This window comes from Mytilus trossulus, chromosome 10 (genome assembly GCF_036588685.1).
Source record: "Mytilus trossulus isolate FHL-02 chromosome 10, PNRI_Mtr1.1.1.hap1, whole genome shotgun sequence".
Taxonomy (NCBI): domain Eukaryota; kingdom Metazoa; phylum Mollusca; class Bivalvia; order Mytilida; family Mytilidae; genus Mytilus; species Mytilus trossulus.
In genome coordinates, this window is record NC_086382.1 from 72,258,767 (window position 1) to 72,284,494 (window position 25,728).

Here is a 25,728-nt window from a genome sequence, read left to right on the forward strand (position 1 = left end):
GACAAAATAGAAACTGTACTCTGTGTAAAAACAATGAATTTGGGGATGAATTTCACTTTATTTTGGAATGCCAATTTTTTGAACAGGAGAGGAAAAATTACATAGAAAAGTATAGCTACACAAAGCGTAATATTTTAAAGTATAAATTATAAATGTCATCAAAAAAGAAGGTAAAGTTGATTAAACTCTGCAAATTTATTAAAATTATAAATAAATCTGTGTGAACTCCTGGCTTTATCTAGTGTGACCCACCATATTAATTATTTTTGTAACATGTCTTTTACTAATTGTATTTATTGAATATTGTATATATTGTAAATATTGTACATAATATTGTGTATTTCTCTATACCTGGTCAAAATGATGGTTTATTGAGAATAAAGATATATATAGATTATTTGATTACTTGGCCGGTTTTTTTATAGTGTTTATTTGATTACAAGACCAATTATTTCACGGTTATTTGATTATTTGATAATCTTGGACTGTTTTTTCATTATCTAATATCTTGTTTAAAAATAATTAATGATTATGTGATTATTTTGGCAAAATATTTGTGATTATGTGACTTCAAAGACACCCCCATGAGGAGCCTCATAAAAGCTGCGCTGCAAAAAAAATAATCAAGTCATGACATTACCCAAACACCAAATCTAAATGAATATGGGGATGATGTCAACCCTGTCCTTTTACATCTCAATCTGTGGACCAGGAAATAACACAAGGAACATTCAATAAAATCAGTGAAGGAAAACAACTTAACTCTTTATAAAATACTGTATATTCGATAACAATAGTTTGTTGTCACAACGTTACAATTTAAAATGTCTCGTCTGTCTGTAATTTCCTATTATTCTTGTTTAGGAAGATAGAATATTCCACTGGAATGTCAAATATATATATATATATTATCAAAAGTGGACAATTAACACTATCACATTCACTTGACGAAATTCGTGACACTACAAGTGAAGGAGCAATCCAACAATCAATATCCAGAACTAGTAAATAAACTCATCGATTCCGCAGAATTGAAAACTGTCTGACGGGCACGATGACACATACTAAATTCAATTAATATCCTATTTCTCTTAATAAGAGAGAAACTAACCTTAAAAATAAATGGGAATGTGTCCATGGGACACAGATTATGCCCCCACTTGCATATCTTGTAAAGTTATAAAGGGACATAACTGAAGAAAGGTAAAACTGACGCTACCAAATCTGTACCAAAGTTTTGTGATAATAATCATTGTGCAAAAGTTTCATAACATTAGGTTGAACTAAACTTAAGTTATAGAATAGAAACGAAAACTTCAGCAATTTGTCTATTTTTAACGGGGCATAATTCCAGAACAGTAAAAGTGACACTCAAATTCAAACTCGATCTGTATCTTGTGATATTAAAGGAGCACTAGCTACGATATATATAAAAAAATAAAGTATGATTTTTTTTTAGATTAATCATTAATTAAATTGGAATAATGAAATAATAATTTGCTTTTAGCAATCAATTTGCTTTATTTTTGTTGAAATAAGCGATTATACATAATTTTTGACTGATTCACTTGCAAGTGAAAACGTCATCATCATTCTAACCGGTATTCATGTGAACTTCAATTTAACCCCTAGCTAGAGACTGACAACGCATGCATTGTACGTGAACTGGTTATTTAAAGAAAAAAAATGTCAACAATGAAAGTGAAACTACGGTAAATCATTTGATTACTAATTCGATCCACATAAATCATTCTTATACGGTTAAAAACAATGAGAAACTTATATTTTTAATCTATAAATTCAAATCAAACAGACCTATAAAAATCCAATTGCACGTGCTGGTTTAACCTATTCATATCTTTATTTGTGTTTACATCGCTTATATGGTCATCTGAGGTCAAATCGATAGTTAATTAGATGGCATCTGGATTTAAATACACACGAAACGAACCTACATATCATCTACCCCATGCTTTGTAAACTGTTTATTTTAAACGTTTGATAGATTGGATAAATGTTTTACATTGTAATTAATCAATTATGAGAATTTGAGTCAAATTGGTGACCATGAATTTGACAGCTAGTGCCCCTTTAAGCATACATTTGTGTATATATACGTTTCATAACATTTGGTTGGGGTTTTAAAACTTAGATAGAGAATAGAAACGAGAACAATTTTTCAATTTGTAAACGGGCATAATTCTGCAACAGTTAATGTGACATCACCAAAATTTCAACTTGACCTGTTTTTTGTAGTAATAAGCATTGTGTATAAGTGTCATAACGTTTGGTTGAGGCAAACTAAAGTTAAAGAACGGGAACTAACTTTGTGACGTTTGTACGGACGGACGGACGTACAAACAGAAAAGGATAAGACTTAATGGCCCTCAAACACGGCGGGGCTTTAATCAAAGTGACGCATACTTGTCTACAGATTTTTACACATATTATAGTATACATTGCACAATTATATAGTTATGTATAGGAGTTTTGTTCAATGTCACGTGAGATCCGTCATCGTCTTAACGATCAAATGTCGATTTCGCTATCAATGTTTACTTACAGTAAAATAATAATCATTGTTATACCTCAGTATGTTTTTCTATATAAAAAGAATGATTCAATGTTTGTGCTATTTCATTGCACAGAGTGAGTGAGACTATTTGCCAGTAACACTCTACCGAAGTCAATAGTTTAATCAACATATTTCCACAACTTTTTCGTACAATGTTTTTATTTGGACAACTATGATGCCATTGACTCTTCTGCAACGTTATTCTGAAATATCATAAATATAACTTACAGAAGCAATTAAATATGAATAAGAAAATATATTCGACATTTTTTTAAGAACTAAAACAAATGTATGGTATGTAGGTCTTTGATACGTCACCTGGGATTGTTTTGGTGTACTTAGCATTTCTTATATCCATGTGAATTCTTACACAATAATTCTTGGTCTTGATTACAGTAATCAAATTGAAAATATTGACAAATACCACACAGGCTAAAAGAACCCGACTAGTTCATCTTCTGCATGTTAATTATGTGACTAATTTTTATAAGTGGTCATTTTTATTTGAGAATTAAAGTATTGACGCATTGTCATTAGCCAAATGCATAAACTAAACAACTTGTAAATACAAATAACAAGACAAATCTTCATACAATACAATACAATAATATTTTATTAACGTCTCACCATCAATAATACAGTATAAACATTTCACATTATAAAAGTAAACCTTTTTAAAATTATTAATGCCATTCTAAAAGAATTATGAGAGACGGATTAAAAGGAACTAATATTTACAAATTTTCAAAAAGCAATTATAAAACAAAAGTTAAATGATAAAACATATTTACATCAATTATCGGTATAAAAAACGTCTTCTACGGTCTAAAATAAGCTTGCAGGTTTTGGCACTTTTTTGTATCACATTAATATTATCACTCGCTAAAATAAATGAAAGTTTCAAAGAATTCGGCAATAGACTAAAATGTTCGTATTCAAAGTTTAAAATCTTATACAGTTCGTCTCTTAAATCGTCGTATAACGGACATTCAGTCAATACATGCTCCTCGTTTTCAATTTTATTGTCACAAACAAAACAAGTTCTTTGATCTACTGGAAGACTCTCGTAGCGTCCTGTCTCTACACGTATTGGGGCAACACCACAGCGAAACTGAGAGTAAGCTCTTCTGTGTGAAGGTATAATCAGCTTATCTAGGTAAAGTTCTGTATATACATCCTGTTTAAATGTTCTATATGTACGTAGTTTGTTACCTCCTGGTCCATTTCGTCTAGAAGTGTATTTATGCAGATCTTCATTCCATTTCTGTTTAAAGTCAGACATAAGTTTTACGTGTATAGCATTGTTAACTTGCTGCTTATCAATATCAGTGTCATCAAACCAGTTCGCTATACCACATGATTCGAATAGACTATAAATTCTAAAGTTTGAGTTTTTGCACACTCGATGACGCCTGAAATTCTGCTCTGCCCAATTGTCTATTTTCTGATTTATTCTATTTTCATTCATATATCTTAACCGATTCCAATAGTTTATGATTACCCGCCATTGTTTCACAGACTATGACTAAACAATTCTTTGAGACTTGTTTTCGCCTTAAATGATCTTAAATGAAAAAGATTTTCATTACACGGGAGGTTAAAACAAATTATATTTTCAATTATAAAAAACCATCATAGCTTCGACTCAATTTTAAATGGAACATTACCATAGCAAATACAGACATGTAAGATATATAACTATTTTCATTCATCCTTGCACACAACTAACATACTGTTTTGAATTGAATAATCACAGCACCATCATAAGGAGACAAGTCAGTCCATATGTTCTATACATATAAAGAGCGATAACTCTAACAGTTCGTATAAATACATGTATAATAGATATACTTTTGTAAACCATGAAAAGTAGTCAGGTAGTATTGCATACAACATGTATCAGATTTTCAAATTGGATGAAGATAAAAAATATGAGACATATAAAAATACACACATATATATATATATATATGTATTTACTTAAAAACATAAAGGAATTCGCATACATTCACGTAAGAAAAAGCTGAGCATAACAACATGAACAATCTAGACTATTGAGCATTTTGGGCTGTACGCTTCTGTAAACGGAATGAAAAGAAATAAATTGAGAAATTTTCATTGGAAATATGTCAAAGAGACAATAACCCGTAAACGACCGAAGGCCTCTAATGGGACTTCAACGCAGTGAAATAATTCCGCATCCTGAGGTGGGCCTCAGCCGGCCCCTAAATATAAATGTGTAGTATTTCAGTGAAAGTTGACGTCATACTGAACTCTATTACATATAAATGAATTGAATTTTAAAAAAAAACATAAAAGACTAACAAAGGCCATATGCGCATGACTGATTGGGACAGACGCAAAAAAAAAGCGCCGGGATTAAAACACATATTTCAATTTATGATAAAGATAAAAATTATAAAATTGTGATAAAGATGAAAATTATAAAATTGTGATAAATGAAGAAAAAACAAAAATACCACACAATGTGAAAATTAAAGATAAAACTTTTTACATAAGTAAATCTTAAAATTGCAACCATCTTCTAACAAATTTTCAAAATAAAGTTAAAAACATTTTCTAGATTCAAATGACATTTGACAAGCATAATTAGAGACATAACATTAACCACTTTCTTTCTCGATTTACAATTTGTAAATTGAAATTTTCCGATAACAATGCCTTCACTAATATTATATAATAAATTCATATGCATTCACGGTAAATGTAAGAAGTATCACGAACTGTTTTAAAGACAACCCTCATCTTGTTATTGTTAAATCGCTTTAATAGTAAATGGAGTATGAAAAAGTTCTGGTAAAACTTGAGAGTGCTCGAGTCTTTATCGTTCCTCAACACCGAGAGACGTGTATTCGTTGTTAGAGTGGTTTAGGGATGGACCATTGCTGTCAACTGTACTGCTTAGATGATAATCCGGAGGAGAGGATTCCAATTTAGGTACATTTTCCTTTTTGTCGTTATCTTTTTCTTGTCTGGAACCGTTACAGTAGTTCAAACAGGATTGGTATGATGACCGTAGAATGCTTAAGCAAATATGACGATTAACTAGACCAATGACAATCAAAATAACGAGTAGTACTATCACTAAACTCCAAGCAAAATAATAATCCCACGGAGGCTTTTCTATAGTTTTAACTCCGTCCTCAATTACTAACGGATTTGACGTGTTGAAATGTTTGTGACAGTAGAAGTACTGTATCATCCAGTAATCCATTGAATTAGAATATATTTTATTTAGCCTTTTATTATAAAATGTGTTATCTGTCTTATCAAACAAAACAATGTCAATATAATTAAATTGAGGAACTTTACAAACTTCAACTAGTCTGCAATGTCTGTCGTACAAACATTGGTATCGTGTTTTATTCTCTGGACACATTTCATAAGCTCTGTCGTCCCAGTCCTTCTGTGTACGTGGACATGTTATACTATTGATTGATTGGTTGGTGTTTGGTATACTTGGAGCATCTCCTACAGGTAGAAACGACAGCGTGACTGCTGCTGGAAAAAATCTAAAATAAAAAAATATTTATATATATATATATATCTCAAACTGATTATGCGATTCAATTATTTATGCATGAAGAATGCTGATATTAAATTTGACTGCTTGTAAAATCTGGTATAAGCATGTCTAATTGTGCAATCCAAATACAGATTACACCTCTGTAAAACCAGATGCTCCGCAGGGCGCAGCTTTATATACGACCGCAGAGGTTGAACCCTAAACGGTTGGGGCAAGTATGGACACAACATTCAAGCTGGATTCAGCTCTAAATTTGGATTGTGATTAAATAGTTGACACAGCATAGGTTTCTGACACAGAATGAATGTGGTCTAAGAAACTTTAAATTTTTTTTTTGCCTTTGAGCAATTTACTATGCTGTTGAATATAAATCATCTCAAAAAAATGTTTGATGACATTTTCTTTTTTATTTATGAAATCTGAAATGAGAAAAATTGACCCCCCCCCCCCCCCCAATTTTTTTTTCACATCCCCCTTCCCTTATTCCGAAACTGATCTCAATTCAAATTTCTAATGGAGTTTGCAACAATAACTCATTTCAATACATCATAAAATATTACAAGAGGCTGTCACAACGACAGCAAACCGGATTTATTAGCATTTATTTGTGTCCTGGCAATATCACAAGAACCATTACTGATGATTGGTGAAAGTGAAAATTGTCAATATCAAATTTGACCTCTATTTTGTCATCAGTATCAACATATTAAAATTTGAAAAGCTTAGATTGAATGGTTTGTGAGTAAATGCAACAACGTGAATGGAAACACCATTTTACGATCTTTCAAGAACCATAACTCCTGAACAGTAAAAGTCAAAATCGTCATTATTGAACTTGACCCAATATTTTGTCATCAGTAACAACATATTAAAATTTGGGAAGCTTTGGTAGAACAGTTCATGCGTAAATGCACGGACACGACTGGAAACACCATTTTTCAATCTTTCAAGAACCATAACTCCTGAACGGTAAAAGTCAAAATCGTCATTATTCAACTTGACCTCCATTTTGTCACAAGTAATAACATAATAAAATTTGGGAAGCTTTGGTAGAACTGTTCATGCGTAAATGCACGGACACGACTGGAAACGCCATTTTTCAATCTTTCAAGAATTAGAACTCCTGAACGGTAAAAGTCAAAATGGCCATTATTGAACTTGACCTTCATTTAGTTGTCAGTAACAACATATTAAAATTTTAAAAGCTTTGGTTGAACGGTTCTTGAGTTAACGCACGGACAACATTTGTTTGCCGCCCGCCCGTCCGCCGAGCATCCCCAATTTAATAACCGACATTTTTGTCACAAAAATCCGGTTAAAAATGTAAAAAAAGTGCTTGTTATCAGTCTGAATGGTACAGATTGTTTTAATTTATCAGTTGGTAGTAAAAGTGAATATACATTGTATATTGTATAAAACAATGATTTAAGTCAATTCAACTACTATTCTGGACAAAGAAAGATAACTCCAATTGAAAATTTCTTGCTATTGCGCAATATTGTGCAAATTATTAGATATTTCTTGCTATTGCGCAATACTGTGCAATTGAAAATATTTACTATTGCACAATACTGTGCAATTGAAGATTTATTGCTATTGCGCAATACTGTGCAATTGAAAATTTCTTGCTATTGTAAAATACTTAATAATATTATTTTGGATCCTGATTTGGACCAACTTGAAAACTGGTCCCATAATCAAAAATCTAAGTACATGTTAAGATTCAGCATATCAAAGAAGCCCAATATTCAATGTTTGTTAAAATCCAACTTAGTTTAATTTTGGACCCTTTGGACTTTAATGTAGACCAATTTGAAAACGGGACCAAAAAATAAGAATCTACATACAGTTAGATTTGGCATATCAAAGAACCCCAATTATTCAATTTTTGATGAAATCAAACAAAACTTAATTATGGACCCCGATTTGGACCAACTTGAAAACTGGGTCAACAATCAAAAATATAAGTACATTTTTAGATTCAGCATATCAAAGAACCCCACGGATTCAATTTTTGTTAAAATCAAACTAAGTTTAAAGGACCCTTTGGACCTTAATGTAGACCAATTTGAAAACGGGACCAATAATAAAGAATCTACATACACAGTTAGATTCGGCATATCAAAGAACCCCAAATATTCAATTTTTGATGAAATCAACCAAAGTTTAATTTTGAACCCTTTGGGCCCCTTATTCCTAAACTGTTGGGACCAAAACTCCCAAAATCAATCACAACGTTCCTTTTATGATCCTTAACCTTGTGTTTAAATTTCATTGATTTCTATTTACTTATTATACTAAAGTTATGGTGCGAAAACCAAGAAAAATGCTTATTTGGGCCCCTTTTTGGCCCCTAATTCCTAAACTGTTTGAACCTCAACTCCCAAAAGCAACTCCAACCTTCCTTTTGTGGTTATAAACCTTGTGTGTTAAAATTTCATAGATTTCCATTTACTTATACTAAAGTTATTGTGTGAAAACCAAGAATAATGCTTATTTGGGCCCTTTTTTGGTCGCTAATTCCTAAAATGTTGGAACCAAAACTACCATAATCAATCCCAACCTTCCTTTTGAGGTCATAAACCTTTTGTCAAAGTTTCATAGATTTCTATTTACCTAAACTGAAGTTATAGTGCGAAAACCAAGAAAATGCTTATTTGGGCCCTTTTTGGCCCCTTTAGCCTAAAATGTTGGGACCGATACTCCCAAAATCAATCCCAACCTTCCTTTTGTGGTCATAAACATTGTGTTAAAATTTCATAGATTTCTATTCACTTTTACTAAAGTTAGAGTGCGAAAACTAAAAGTATTCGGACGACGACGACGACGACGACGACGACGACGACGCCAACGTGATACCAATATACGACCAACAAATTTTCAATTTTTGCGGTCGTATAAAAACAGAACAGTTTTTGATAACAACATCTCAAGCATCATGCATCGATTCATGATTTAATATAGCATGAATTCAAAATGTGAACTATATAAAGCCTACCAAATCTAAAACTAGAAACTCAAAATTAAGTTCCATTAAGTTCACGTGCGCCCCTCCCTAGCCACCCCTTACCTAAATTTGCAATGCATGGATTGATAATTTTACCTCAAAAATAGATTTCGCCTGGCTATGAGATTGCGAGGCAGGCTTACCTAAAATCCTGGATCCGCCCCTAAATGGTGTAATAGTGACGGGATACATGTGATCCCCTCTTTCTTGCAAATAACGCCACAAAGGAGCGCGTATTTGAATGACGATATTTGCGGTTAAAGACATAATTCAAGAGTGGTCTATTCATTAATCATTTTAAGAAGTTTGGAGAGGGCGTGGGAAAGGGGGGGGGGGGGGGTCAGTAAAAAAAATATGTGAATTAAGTTTTATTTTATCCTACATTGAACTTTTGATGTCGTCCTTTAGGAATCTAGGACTTAGAACCGCGATGGTCAAGCCTCGTACCAAGGCAATCCGCACAGTCAAGTAAACGAAACACTCGTCCAGTATTCAACTGCTAAACGGTCAACCAGTAAAATTACATCAGTTAAACTATATCCCAGCAGGCACACAACGTTGAACCAAGGAGGTTATATTAGACTAATATAACCTCCTTGGTTGAACCAACGTTGAATCAACGTTGATTTGTGGTTAAAAATATCAACGTTGAACTGTCATTGTTGAATCAAAATTGAATATGAGTTGATGCTTTCAATAATTTATTTGGTTGAAAATATAACGTTGATAAAAGGTTTTAATTAATTAAGGTTCATGACTTTGAGTGTCGACCAAAACTTCATTCAAGATGAGTTTGAACCACCTTTGAATACTAGTAGTCCTTTTTGCTGAATACTTTTTATTTATACTGGTTTACTGAATAAATTCAATAATAACTGATGACTGTTGCATATATAAATTAATCTTTAAAAATCTAAATATTTCATTACTCGAAACGGATATCTTTTTTATGATTGGCGCATGCGTATGAGACAGACATTTCGAATTTATTTGCGCCAATTTGATTACCACATCAAGTTAACAGTTGCTCTGAACAGTGCAAAGTAAGTATATTTTCCATTTATTGTTTGATTTAATAATAGTTATATATAATTTAATGTATACAATACTGTAGCTTTAATTTTATGAGTATAGTGATTTAAGCAGATTAGATATCATTTATAACATTATCCTGAGACTACTATAGTAGTCTCAGCATTATCACACGTAATTGTTATATTCCAGCAGATAAAATACACACAACAAGATTGACTTTAAGGTCTTTAAGATGTATTTGTACATTTATTGGTTGAGGCAACTTATTATGTAAAGATTTCAAAAAGGGGGAGTGTGTTTATGAACAATGATTTGATAATTTAAAGCTTTGAAAAGCGTATGGCAAAGAATTCTATCATTGCAGATATTGGGAGGTTGGAGTCATATACTCAAATGCACTCATGTTTAGCGATTGCCCGATCACTACTAACAAAGTTGTTTGTATTGAAGAAATTGAAATGTATCGATCGATTTCATTGGCCAATAAGATAAACACAACAATCATAGTATTGATTTAATTTCATCAATGAACTCGCGTGACTACAAAAGAATTTACTACAACTACTCACTGTTGCAATGAAACAAAACAAAAATATCTAATTTAAACATTAAAATAGCCGGTATGTCTATAAAATCCTTGAATATCAGACTGATTTATTTCCTGAATAGCTTTTATCACGGCTAATTTAAGGTTTTTGCTGACAAGTTCCTTAAATCTTTCTTGTTTTATAACAGTTTTAATTTTTGAAAAATATATTTCGATGGAATTCAGATCCGGTGAGTATACCAGAAGAAACCCATAATCAATGCCTTGCATATTAAAGAAATTATTAAGGATGCTCTCAGATTGATTGTGGTGGATGGCGCAATTATCAACAATTATCAAATCTCCCGGTAAAAAGGTCGGACGGCCATAACAGTCCTGTGACAAACTTGCTTCGTGCCAAAACGCTCTGAATTTGAAGGACCGTCAACAAAATTAAAATACAAAACGCAGTCAAGACCAATCAAACAGTTTAAAGTTAAATGTGCACCTTCAATAAATCTTCCTATTCCAATACACTGTTCCCCCTTTTTCGAATGCCCATAATTTCTGTTTGCAGTATCTAATTTGAATCCGCTTTCGTCCATGAACTTGATTTGATGTGACCTTTTAGTAAATATGGAGATGTAGTATGATTGTAAATGGGCGATCTATCCATCGGATAAAAAGATTATTTTTATATATGAACAAATCCATCAACACATAGTAAAACCCTTGTCGTACAGTTTGTTGAGCCAAAATAACTGTAACCACCAGGCGGCCTATTTTCGGCAATTTTGTGTAATTTATATATTCAATTCTGAACTTGGGCATGACACGTCGTTAAATGGAAGTTTAATTTCCTCCCCTACCCCCACTGGTGAAATGCAATGTGCATGATTGTTAATGAGAAAACTATTTATGTCCAAGTCAGGAGCATCTCACCTTTGTAAGTCTTGTATTTATTTTTAATTTTAGTTTCTTGTATATAATTTAGAGTTTAGTATAGCGTTCATTACTAGTATCACTAAACTGGTATATATATTTGCTCAGGGGCCAGCCGAAGGACGCCCCCGGGTGCAGGAATTTCTCGCTGGATTAAAGACCTGTTGGTGACCTTCTGCTGTTGTCTGTTCTATGGTCGGGCTGCTGTCTCTTTGACACGTTTCCCATTTCCATTCTCAATTTTATATGGACACAAGAAGATGTGAACAAAACATGTTTTTTTTTATATAAACAGTCAAACAGAACGCTTAGCATACTTCATGTATGCCAAGGTGTGATGAAGTGCGAAATGGTTGCAAAAAGAATAGTATTGACCAGATATATAGTGTTTCGTCTTTTCGAACCAAATCAATGCACAAGTAAAACATTTATACATATAACAAGGTAAAAAAAAATACATCGCCGTTGATACTAGCTATTATGTTGTGATGTTTAGCATTTGTCACATATTTACAAACAAAAAAAAATTAGCGCCTGATATGTAGTACATATAGAGATGTGGTATAATTGTCAATGATGCGACTCTTCCACAAGAGATCAGATGACACAAAAATTAAAATCTATATGTCACCGTACGTCCTTCAAAAATGAGCAACCGCATAGTCCAATATAAAAGGCCCCGAAATGACAAATGTAGTTTAAACAAGAACTCTAATGACAAAATTTATGTAAAATCGATATAAACGAAAAACAAATATGCCCACATCAACAGACAACAATCACTAAATCCTGGCTTCTGGTTTGGACAGGCTCTTACAATTAGTATGTGGCGGAGTTAAACATGTTTTGTTATTGACACTGAAGTTTAAGATTTTCCATACCCGATGAAATTAAATCCCCAAATTCGAAGTGCATGTAGTGTACTAGACCAACATATATAATAGAATAGAATAGACAATTTTGTATTTCCCAAATTACAGGGCCCATAAAGGGCATACAATCAGATATATTTGATTCACGTATAATTGGTAACAACAACATATATACAGCACCAAGTCAGGAATATGACATCCATACCTTCCGTCGACTGACCATATAGTGGAGCGTATTGTTTAGTTAGTTATTTAAGGCTTTCCTTTCTAATTGAATTTGTACCTTGGACATTTTTTTTGATATTTTTGTCGTTTATTAATTATTGACGTATAATCTTCTTCCTTTTTAAACATTTAAAAACAGAAATAACATGTCAGTGGCAAATAGATTGACGAGCAATGTTTTTAAATGGAGACGTATGGACTGGTTGGAACACCCATTTTTCTTATTGTATGACCCCCCCCCCAAAAAAAAACAAAAACAAAAAAAAAATTAAATACAAAAAAAAACTAAAAAAAAAACTCGCACCTTTTGAGGCTGTATCCGCCTCTGCATGTACATGGGATCTAATTGACTTTATTTCTCCGTGACGCCGTGAAAAGATAGAACATTGATCAAACGTAAAACAAAAGACTTGAATTATACTTATACATTTATTTAAACCATTGTGGTGACGTCAGCCTATTCATTTACCGTGGATTCTGTGATATAGATACAATGGATAAACGAGAAAACTAACGGCTTATTTATGAAAAATTGAACAAAAAATGCCACTGAATTACAGCTAGGCTCCTGACTTGGGACAGGCACATACATACAGAATGTGGCGGGTTTAAAAATGTTAGCGGGATCCCAACCCCCCTAACCTGGGACAGTGGTATAACAGTACAACATAAGAACGAACTATAAAAATCAGTTGAAAAAGGCTTAACTCATCAAATGGACAGAAATACAAGTGGACGTGGAATAGCCAACATTAATCCGATTATAAACGACCAAACTCGCTTTTATTACACAAAATATCCACAATAACATACAAAACAAGAACAACCAGATGCTCCACAGGGCGTAGCTTTATACGACCGCAGAGGTTGAACCCTGAACGGTTGGGGCAAGTATGGAAACAACATTCAAGCTGGATTCCGCTCTAAATTTGGATTGTGATTAAATAGTTGACACAGTATAGGTTTCTGACACAGAATGAATGTATTCAAATGAACTTAAAATTTTTGTTTTCTCTTAGAGCAATTCACTATGCTGTTGAATATTAATCCTCTCAAAAAAATGTTTGAAGAAATTTTCTTTTTATTTATGAAATTTCAAATGAGAAAAATTGAACCCAATTTTTTATTCACATCCCCCTTTCCCTTATTCCAAAACTAATCTCAATTAAAATATTCTAATGGAGTTTGCAACAATTACTACTCATTTAAATACATCATAAAATATTAAGATGTAAAAAAAACTGCTTGTTATCACTGAATGGTAAAGATTATTTAAATTTATCAGTTGGTAGTAAAAAGTGAATATACATTGTATATTGTATATAACAAAGATTTAAGTTGATTCTGGACAAAGAAAGATAACTCCAATTAAAAAAAATATTGTGAAATTAGATATTTCTTGCCATTGCACAATACTGTGCAATTGAAAAGACTTGCTATTGCACAATACTTAATATAATAATTTTAGATCCTGATTTGGACCAACTTGAAAACTGGGCCCATAATCAAAAATCTAAGTACATGTTTAGATTCAGCATATCAAAGAGGCCCAAGAATTTAATTTTTGTTAAAATCAAACTTAGTTTAATTTTGGACCCTTTGCACTTTAATTAAGACCAATTTTAAAACTGGGCCAAAAATTAAGAATCTACATACACAGTTAGATTTGGCAGATCAAAGAACCCCAATTATTCAATTTTTGATGAAATCAAACAATGTTTAATTTTGGACCTCGATTTGGGCCAACTTGAAAACTGGGCCAATAATCAAAAATCTAAGTACATTTTTAGATTCAGCATATCAAAGAACCCCAAGGTTTCAATTTTTGTTAAAATCAAACTAAGTTTAATTTTGGACCCTTTGGACCTTAATGTAGACCAATTTAAAAACGGGACCAAAAATTAAGAATCTACATACACAGTTAGATTCGGCATATTAAAGAACCCCAATTATTCAATTTTGATGAAATCAAACAAAGTTTAATTTTGGACCCTTTGCGCCCCTTTTTCCTTAACTGTTGGGACCAAAACTCCCAAAATCAATACCAACCTTCCTTTTATAGTCATAAACCTTATGTTTAAATTTCATAGATTTCTATTTACTTATACTAACGCTATGGTGCGAAAACCAAGAAAAATGCTTATTTGGGTCCCTTTTTGGCCCCTAATTCCTAAACTGTTGGGACCGAAACTCCCAAAATCAATACCAACCTTCCTTTTGTGGTCATAAACATTGTGTTTAAATTTTATTGATTTCCATTCAATTTAACTAAAGTTATTGTGCGAAAACCAAGAATAATGCTTATTTGGGCCCTTTTTTGGCCCCTAATTCCTAAACTGTTGAAACCAAAACTCCCAAAATCAATCCTAACCTTTCTTTTGTGGTCATAAACCTTGTGTCAAAATTTCATAGATTTCTATTAACTTAAACTAAAGTTATAGTGCGAAAACCAAGAAAATGCTTATTTGGGCCCTTTTTGGCCCCTAATTCCTAAAATGTTGGGACCAAAACTCCCAAAATCAATACCAGCCTTCCTTTTATGGTCATAAACCTTGTGTTAAAATTTCATAGATTTCTATTCACTTTTACTAAAGTTAGAGTGCGAAAACTAAAAGTATTCGGACGACGACGACTACGACGACGATGACGACGACGACGCCAACGTGATAGCAATATACGACGAAATTTTTTTCAAAATTTGCGGTCGTATAAAAACTGGAAAACCAGAGATTATGGGATTCGAACCTAAAAAGACAAGACCTAAACTTTAACTCATTAATCTTAACCATGAAACCTCGTGGCTACCAACTCATATTGTACGTTTGCCTATAATTATTAATATATAAATATAATGAAGGTAAAATGAGGTAAAATATTTAAAGAAATAAATTTTAATATTTCATATAAAACTAAGGAATCTTTTATGTAGTTGTAGAAAATAACTAATTCTTGTATACAGCTTTTTGTATAAAAAGATATAATTAAAAAGTCTTTAATGTTATGTAACTTTTAATATATAAGTATTAGATGTGAAATTCTTCTTATTTGACACTTAGCGACATAAATAAGGTTTGACAGCTTAAACTCTTAGAAGTATTTCCTTTAGCAAACATATCTAATTCTTTTCTATTGTTCACTTAGAATTCTATCTAACCAAATAATCGGATTGCTCTAATGGTCGTAAAAACAAAGTATTAAGTAATTAAAAATAGTAACCCCAAAAAGGTAAATAAGGTAAAACAGATCTAACCAATAGAAACTGTCCTTATAAAAATAAGTATTCTAAAAGTCATTTTGATTGGTGAATAAAACAAGTCCAACCAGCAGGTGTTCTTAGGGTTTAAAATAGGAAACCCTAAGGAATGAAACATTAATTTACTCGTATGGTTGGACTCCAAATAAACATATATTGACATCTTTGTTTTATTCACCAGGTTCGTAAACTTATAATTTTTGTTTAATGAAAAGTTAAATAATAGAAGTCTTTTTTGATTAAAGTTCCACAACTGTTATGATACATTATTTTAATTAATTGATAAAGTATTTTGATAATTGTTATTTCAATTTCATTTAAGAATCAAACTCTTTTATTACATATTTATGTATTTGATGAATTTACTTGTATGGTTGGACTCCAAATAAACATATATTGACATCTTTGTTTTATTCACCAGGAGCCTCGAAAGAACGCATACGATAGTCCCCCAATTATAATAGATAAAGTAAAGAACACAGACATGTAAAACAGCAGAAGAACAACAACACATTTCACCCTTCAACGGGAAAGGGGAGGCAACTGCCTTAGTCAGCGCTCTCCCCCTCTTTCCCGCATAACATAAAGGTACAAGCCCTGTGTGTATGTTGAACCGATGTATATCATATATTCATTTATATATATAAAATAAACATATAAATTGTAACCAATTGGGAGCCCAGAGGTTTCATCGATATGTTGAAGTCAGTAACATTTAACAGAATTCATGGACGGGTTCGATTTCCAGTGAAGGCATATAGAAATTACAAAAATTAAAGGTAAGTTTTTAAAATAATTCCATTAGTGAACAGAAATCAGTAAATTAGTCAATTCAACCTTAATGAAATTAGACACACAAAGGAAACAATAGAATATAATCTGGTGAGTCCATTTCAGCGACGGATTTAGGAAGCGTTGATTCTAGAAAATTAATTCACACATCATAACTGAAATGCAAGGGAAACTCCCGATCATATGTGTAAACAAATACACATTTCACCCATTGATTCATTCACAAAACTCTTGCTACGTTTATCATGTGAGTTGTTAGCATGTGTGTCTTGGCGGAGCTTTAGCGCTTGAAGGTCGAATCAGGTTTGAAGCGACCAATGACAATGATCGTTTCTTACGTGTCGATCCAATTAAGTTTTGTTCACTGATCGTGTCGTAGGACCTTTCGCTAGACATGAGTGCATTTGAGTGTAATATATCATGGAACTTCGGATGAAATTGAAGAATTTATTCGTCAGGCAAATAATAATAATCAATTATTGAAGTTCACATATGTGATCGCATACTAGTTCTTTAAAATGTTTTATGTGTTGATATGATTAAAACATTGTAAAAGTCAAAGATTTACAACATATGGCATTCTTGACCTTGCAACACATTTAAAACAAACACATTCTTCTCTCTGGGTCAGAATAGATGTCACTCACAGCATGTATTTCGAGGATTTATTAATGAATCAATACGGCGTGTGACTATAACAAATTAATACACAATGATCTGACCAATTTTAAAGTGGTTTATTATAACGTCTAAATAGAAGCTTTATCAATTAACCATACTGAATTAATTATTACAGCACAAAACAAGTTGCTTTCTTTAAAAAAAAGAAAAGCAATACATGAACCTAAGACCGCTGACTGCCGGGTCACCAACAGATTGTTGCTGAATTTGTGCGTTTGCTTTTGAATTGAAACAATTGACTGTGAATAGAAGAAGCCAGTTGAAAGTATATATTTACAGCTTCTATTTGAATCGTTATTTTAAAGCTCGACTATTTTATTTATCACTTGAGAATGTACATAATTTTTTCGATTATAACCCTTTGGCAAATCCTAATTTCTACTAACCGGATGACTTATGCAAATTGCACAAACCTATCGCAATATAAATTTATGCACTCAGTTTGTTTTATAATCTGGAATTCTGGATGCATTTAATTTATCTGTCATATCTTTATATTTTGTTTCCTACATGAATGCCTTTATATTCTCAACTCGTATTTGAAGCTGTCTTTTCTCATGGTAGATCTTGTATGCGATGAAAACCTGTGACATGCAATTGATTGGGACCTCTTATGAAGAGGCTTATTTTGGTCAAATCATTTCACATTTTAAGGATTTCCTGATTTTACTTAAATCAATTCAAACATTCTACAGGGAAACTTAGTTTTGCCGAAGAATTTCTTAATTCAGAAGTTTATGAATACCTGTACACACTTTCAAAATAACCAATCTATATAAAAAGGTATGTAGATATAAAAAGTTACCAGAATTAAAATGATGTACGCTAGACACGAGTTAAATCTACAAAAAAGCATCTAACAGTGACGCTCGAAAGAAAAAGTTAAAAGGCTAAATACATTACAAAGTTAAGGAATCTATTCCTTGGGTAGACAATCCTTAGCTTTTCGAAAAGGTCAAAGTTTATAATAGGACAATGACGCAAAAAAGAAACAAAAGAGAAACAACTCGAGGTCAGAATACCGTTGGTAATGATGACCGTGCTTGAAAGTCACATGTAAAGCTCTTTCTGCCGTGTCCTGAATTTAGATAACAAAAACGAAAGCAAGCTTTCACGAGTGAATTTAATAGTATTGCATGCAAGTAGTATTTTAGCGCACGAAATAGTAAATAGAAAGCATCTCACGGATACTCATGAAAAGAATACGAATTTGCGTCATCACATATCTTAATCTAATAGTTGAATTCGAATGTCAAACGGCCTACATTAAATGTTTTGACTCCGGATTCAGTGTCATTTTATCCGGAATTTTTGAGAACGCAAACCGATAGTGTGCTTTTCAATTTAAAATGTGATCTATAATGTGAATGAATCAAGACGTGTAGGATAGTTGGTCAACACAATGGATACAATTTTCAAAACCGTACCATAGTACAAATATGTAGATGCTTTAAGGTTAAACTATAAAAACAAACAAACAAAAATTGAATTAAAATTTTATAATTTTATAATAAACTAACGTTCCAGTTAGTATTTTTTTTTAAATTCTTTTGAATATATATATAAAATCAATAAACACAAACGTGAAGTATTTACGGATGGACATTTTATTTTTATCGATTGAATCTATTTTTAAATTCTAACATTCCACTATTTGAATATATTACTGTATATGTTCCGGACCATATGAGTATTTGGACCATACGCGTATGGTCATGACCATATGCGTATACTCATATGGTCCGACCATACGCGTATGGTCCGACCGTACGCGTATGGTCGGACCATATGAGTATAATACTCGTTTGGTTATTAACGGGCCGGACCATATGAGTATTTGGACCATATAGGTATATTTATTTTTTTCAAATTACATTATAAACGTTTCAATAATACAAAAACTTTATCTAAAAAAACAGTGATGGTTTAAAACATGACAATTTTTGTAATTTTATAATAAAAAAAAAATACGTAAAATTTAATATTGATGCCATAGTTAGTTTTCATCGCTAGTTACATTCCTGCATTTAGGTTTGGATGTCATTCACTTCCACACGGTATCATAGCTTTTTTGCATTTGCAAGAAATTTGTGCACGATCTTTTTCATTTACACATTTTGTTTGCGAGTGAAAACAAGCCTTTTTTGCAGCTGCGTTCACTGATACCGAGGTCTTTGGCAATTCTGATGTCTACGGTGTTTTTAAGAAGCTCTAGATCTCAAATATCGTAAAATGACTGCAATACACCATCTTCACAACACCACTTAAATAAATTAATAGTATGCTACTTTCCAGTGACTTCTTATGTAACAGTTCATTAAGAAATTTTTGGAATTTAATTTTTAAATCGACATATTGCCATTACTCGTAATAACAAATCGGTAATGACCATCGGTATAAAATGTGTTTACTTTAAATTTGACAATTAAGTAAAATTAAGTATCTATGTGAAACTTTTTATTATTATTTAGCTTTATCTTTTTATTATAATATAATGATAAAATTACCTTTATGATAGCGTATTTTGAATGAACGGTCATACCATATGAAGAGTTTAGAAGTATGAAAAGTAAACTGTAACAGAGTGTTAATTACCCCGACCATACGCGTATGGTCCGACCATACGCGTATGGTCGGACCATATGAGTATATACCCATATGGTCATGACCATACGCGTATGGTCCAAATACTCATATGGTCCGGAACATAATATAAGCAAAGACTTCTAAATTTATACTAAAACAGTATGAAATAATTAACATTATGGTTGTAATTAAATTTTGTTGTGTATATTGTAAATTATTTTTACGGTTGATGTGAGCTGCAATGATTTAAAATCATGCTTTGAATTGAAAACACATAAGTATCTTTATTCACGACCGTTTGAAATTTTAATATTAAATAAATTTATCTACTTTGAGTTTTATGGATATATTACAAGACAAAAACATAAATAATAATTACTCATTAAACCTTAATACTAAAATGGTATGAAATAATTCACGTAGAAATATAATGGTTATTGTTTATACAAATTTTTTTTGTAGGATGCAAGAATTTATTTAGATTTAATTTTGATGTTTCCTTTACAAATGAATATTTAAAAGAACCAAAGCAGTTTCTTGTCATATAAAATACTTATTTCTTAATTGCAACTCTCAAAATATTCTGATTTTAATCATTGTTAGTTTCTTCAGAAACATAAATACAGTATATATTTTGTATGTATTTCTTTGATTCCTCTTTTAATAAGAATATTATCTTTCTGTTTTCCGATCTAATATTAATATTTTAACCAGAATGTTCTCTCCCGTAAGTCTATGATGAAATGCACAGTATCCCGTGGTTAAATCTTCAAACATAATTAGTTTACATGTTATCGAGACAATAGACAATACCACATTATAATTGACCCAGATACACAGTGTACAGTGGTCGTTTTAAAACAAATATAATTGCGTCGTCAAGGGCCATCAAGGGACCATATCAAAGACGTAGATAACAACCTGTTATAAGACCTGTATAAATAACCGAAAACTTTCGAGACATTCCGAGAATTTTATTCTGACTTCCGGCCGAGAGATATCGAGTGGCCCATAGACACATCCAAAACTCGCCAATATAGGGTTCATGCAAAAATCAAGGAAATAGAAAATATTCATATAGTTTAAATTCAGTTTTTAATATCCAAGCCTTATCTATATGCATGCAAATGTAAGATTTAAAGACGTATCACGAAAGACTGAAATTTATTGCAGTTTGAACATGTTGTTCAAAGAAAAATGTAAACACAGGTTCAAAGTTGATCTGCAATCTTCTTGCGTTTAGCAACCATACCGAAATATCTATGATGAATATTTTAGATGCAACGTATGAAATATATTAAAATAGTTAATTTTACGTGAATAATATAGAGGGATTTGACAATTTGGAAATGCTGCACATAAAAATATATATATTTTTTGTAGATGCTTAACCAATAAACCCGTGTTGGAAATTACAAACCGGGTATTTATGAGTAGATTAAAAGCTAACTAAATAGTACTAGTATGTTATATACATATACATATTCATGGATCTACAATCTGTCGATACCTGTAACTTGGCATTGCACAAGGTCATGTTTTTCTCTGGCTGTTTATGACGTCTTTACACTAAATCAATTGGATGTTGGATGTGTACAGATTGATTGTTTAGTCTTAGATGCATGATTTTTTTATTAATTGATTAGCGGCTTTGAACTAGCCGTCAGATAACTGCGAGTACTCTCAGATCTGTTCATTGTGTCTTTTTGTGTCGGGATGTATAAGTACCCGGCCACGTCCACTTGTATTTTTTGTCTATCTGATGAGTTAAGCCTTTTTCAATTGATTTTTATAGTTCGTTCTTATGTTGTACTGTTATACCACTGTCCCAGGTTAGGGGGGAGGGTTGGGATCCCACTAACATGTTTAACCCCGCCACATTATTTATATATGTGCCTGTCCCAAGTCAGGAGCCTGTAATTCAGTGGTTGTCGTTTGTTTATGTGTTACATATTTGCTTTTCGTTCTTTTTTTTTACATAAATAAGGCCGTTAGTTTTCTCGTTTGAATTGTTTTACATTGCCTTATCGGGGCCTTTTATAGCTGACTATGCGGTATGGGCTTTGCTCATTGTTGAAGGCCGTACGGTTACCTATAGTTGTTAATGTTTGTGTCATTTTGGTCTTTTGTGGATAGTTGTCTCATTGGCAATAATACCACATCTTCTTTTTTATATAAAGACATAACATGCGCCATTATCATGCCTTTGGTGATCCAAGTTAATTTGGAATAATAAGGTGTGAGTATTAAATATATATTATTGTTTTTCCACGTTTAAAGTGTGCGAGGTTTTGTCACAATTTCTTTTAAATGTGCTCTAGCATCTTTGTGTACTAAAATCTAAAGGTGATTTTTTTTTGAAATTATTAATTATTTTCAATCTGAACTCAAGTAGAGAAAATTATGGGACCTCTCAATAGATATTTAAAGGAATAACAATAGCATTGCACAGTGATTATTTGTTCACATATGACACTAGTGTTTTTTAATTGATCAATTTTGTTATAAATTAATCAAGTTATGTCAAAGTTAGTACAATATGTTTTTTTTCTGTTGCAGATGCTGTAGTTTCAAGTTTGGAATGTACAATGGAGACCACAATACGGAACAACAGTGCAAGATGTCTAGATTGTCTCTGAAATATCTGGGAATGTACCTAGCAGAAGGACTAATTTAAAAAAAAAATATATTAAGTATTCAGATTGTGTTTGTTTGAAATTGTAAGATGGATATGTGTGCAACTTGTTGTATAATTACTGTTTTATGTCACAAACATATTTTGAGTATGAACATAATAGTTAAATAAGTACAACAAGATCATGTCTATCAAGAAAAATGAAGGCACAAAAATGTGTGCAAACTGTACAACATACAACAATTACATGTACACCAACCACCAACAACCAACACATGACTATCCCACTTAAAGGAACATAAAGTTTTGCGAAAGTTTTATTACCCATTAAATGTCATTGGTGGATATAATAAAGGGTACATTATTTCAGCTGTTAACAAACCTCAATTCAACCAATGTTCAACATCCGATTCTCAATATTTACCACATTAACAGTCTACCTGGGCACAAAATCCCACCTATTTTCAACAAACACTGACCACAGTTCAACCAACATTCGACCTGATTTCAACATACACTGACCACAGTTCAACCAAAATTCGACCTGATTTAACATACACTGACCACAGTTCAACCAAAATTCGACCTGATTTAACATACACTGACCACAGTACAACCAACGTTCGACCTGATTTAACATACACTGACCACAGTACAACCAACGTTCGACCTGATTTAACATACACTGACCACAGTACAACCAACGTTCGACCTGATTTAAACATGCAACAACCACAAGTCAACCAACTTTCAACTTGTTTTCAACTTGCATTGACCATAATTCAACCATGCAACAATCGACTTGTTTTCAACATACATCGACCAAATTTAGACCAAAATTCAACCTATTTTCAACGTTGAAAGCTGACGTTGAATCAACGTTATGTTATCAACGTCATATCAATTTTCAATCCAACACTACTTTTCAACATTGATTCAACGTTGAAATCTGACCTTTGTTCAGTGTTGATTCAACGTTGTTGTGCCTGCTGGGATACGACACAAAAGAAATGTCCAAACCAAATTAATTCCGTTTTTTTTTTCAATATATATTTAAAGCATCAAGATAGCACTTTGTAACTCAGTATATTTATCGTCGTAAACGTAATATTATAAATGATAAGGAGTGTTTTCTAAAAATAGTAATGGGATTTTCCCACGGTTTTCCATGATGAACATGATAGATAATGTTTTTATATAATGCGATAGAAAGCAGATACTCTACAAAGTAGAAAGTAATTACATGTCCTATGCATATGAACAGTCGAAAATGCATACCAGTTACAATGTAAATATTCGTTATCTAACCTGTAAATTAAAAGTATTCCTGACCATTCATTTTACATAAACGTACAGTTTCATACTGAAATGCCATGATGGTAAACACTAAAAATATGAATTACGATAAAAATTAGTTTCATCTATAACAAACTCACCCGTAGCAAAAGTGTGCTGTAGTCTGGTAAAGATGAAACATGATTGTCAACAAAACGAATATATTATTATTCATTGTGTGTGAAGCTCAACGACTTTGTTATTTCTGAAAAACAGCTAATCACTAAAAATAGTCAACCAATGAAACTGGTTAGTGTTATCAGATGACTGATTCAGGTTGTTGACCGGCAAAATTGAAAAATCATTTTATTCTAGATAACTAGGTGAAACTCGAGAGGTGAAAACATGGAGAGCGACTTGAATAATTTGTTTTTAATTTTGATTTTGATTTTAACTTGGTTTATAATTAAAATGACACCGTGTCCTTTTAGTGGAATATCGCCCTACACAAAACTTTTAAATAAAATTTAAAACGTGTCTCTAGTCTACAAATAATTTAAGTTTCTGCAAACACACATGACGTCACGGGGAGTTGATTTCCAATCATTCTGGACATATATATAGATGAAGCTAAAATCACTCAAACAGAAATTGAAATTAATTATGTTTTAAATATAAATAGTTACTCAATTTTGCACAACTATTTTAGAAAATGCAAAGTATGCTGGGTTGGCAATCAGCTCCGTGATCATACTGGCGACAACATTTGTAACTTAAATGAAGCTGAAGGTCAAATTATGACGGTAAATTTCATGACGTCAAACGCCCAAAGCAATTATTATACATTATGATTTTTAATTTTGATAGAAATTTTTGTGCTTAATTGTTAAATATTGGTTGATTTGTGATTGTGACACGGTGTTGACTGCTGTACCCATATTTTAACTATTTACCTATTATGTCTGTTTTGTTCACGCATCGTTGTAAATTTAATGGAATTTGATGCGACTGTCATACAAGCGAGAGGTTTAGCGCTATAAAAGCAGGTTCATACCATCATTTTCTACATTTGAAAATGCCTGTACCAATTCAGGAATATTACAGGTGTTGTCCATTCCGTCGTTTGATGAATTTCATAATTTGATTCTGCCATTTGATTTATAGGGACTTTTTTGTGATTTTACTTTTTATGTAGCTTTTGACTTTCAGCAATATCATATTGCATTGGAAACGCCCCCGGTGGGTAAGCCGATCGTGGTCCCCGAATAGACCCGTCTTCTATTATAATTCATGGTCATGCATTTTAGTCTCAAATTATTGACTTTACTCATAACAAACTATACTTGTGATCTTATAAAAGAGGGGCGAAAGATACCAGAGGGACATTCAAACTTACAAATCAGAAAGACAAACAATTATGTATAGTACACAAAACACAACATAGATGACAAAACTAAAGACTTAGTATAACGAACCTCTAAAAAACCTTGGGTAATCTCAGGTGCTCCGAAGGATAATCAGATCCTGCTCTACATGTTGCATCCGTCGTTTTACTCATGTTAGTACAAACCCGATAACAAGTCTTATTCGGTGGATCACAACCGTAAAAAGGGGACGGGATTGTAGTAACGACATTAGGAACATACCTGACATCTGTGAAATGAATATGCCATAACGGTCATCCAACTCGTGATGGCGTCCGTAAAATTTAGGACGGGGTAATTTCAACTTCACCATTTGAAACTCTCGGTTAAATAGTTTCCTTGTGAGCGGCAAC

The 25,728-nt window shown here is 32.3% G+C and overlaps 1 protein-coding gene across 1 annotated transcript; it reads right to left on the reverse strand.

The window, feature by feature from the left end:
- Positions 1 to 4,941: 4,941 nt before the first annotated feature.
- Positions 4,942 to 24,229, reverse strand: LOC134688496 (uncharacterized). Its single transcript, XM_063549265.1, has 2 exons — positions 24,113 to 24,229; positions 4,942 to 6,108 (listed from the first exon to the last, which is right to left on the reverse strand). Exons 1-2 carry the CDS (start codon positions 24,184 to 24,186, stop codon positions 5,418 to 5,420), a joined length of 765 nt encoding a protein of 254 aa, XP_063405335.1. The 5' UTR covers positions 24,187 to 24,229; the 3' UTR covers positions 4,942 to 5,417.
- Positions 24,230 to 25,728: the final 1,499 nt, after the last annotated feature.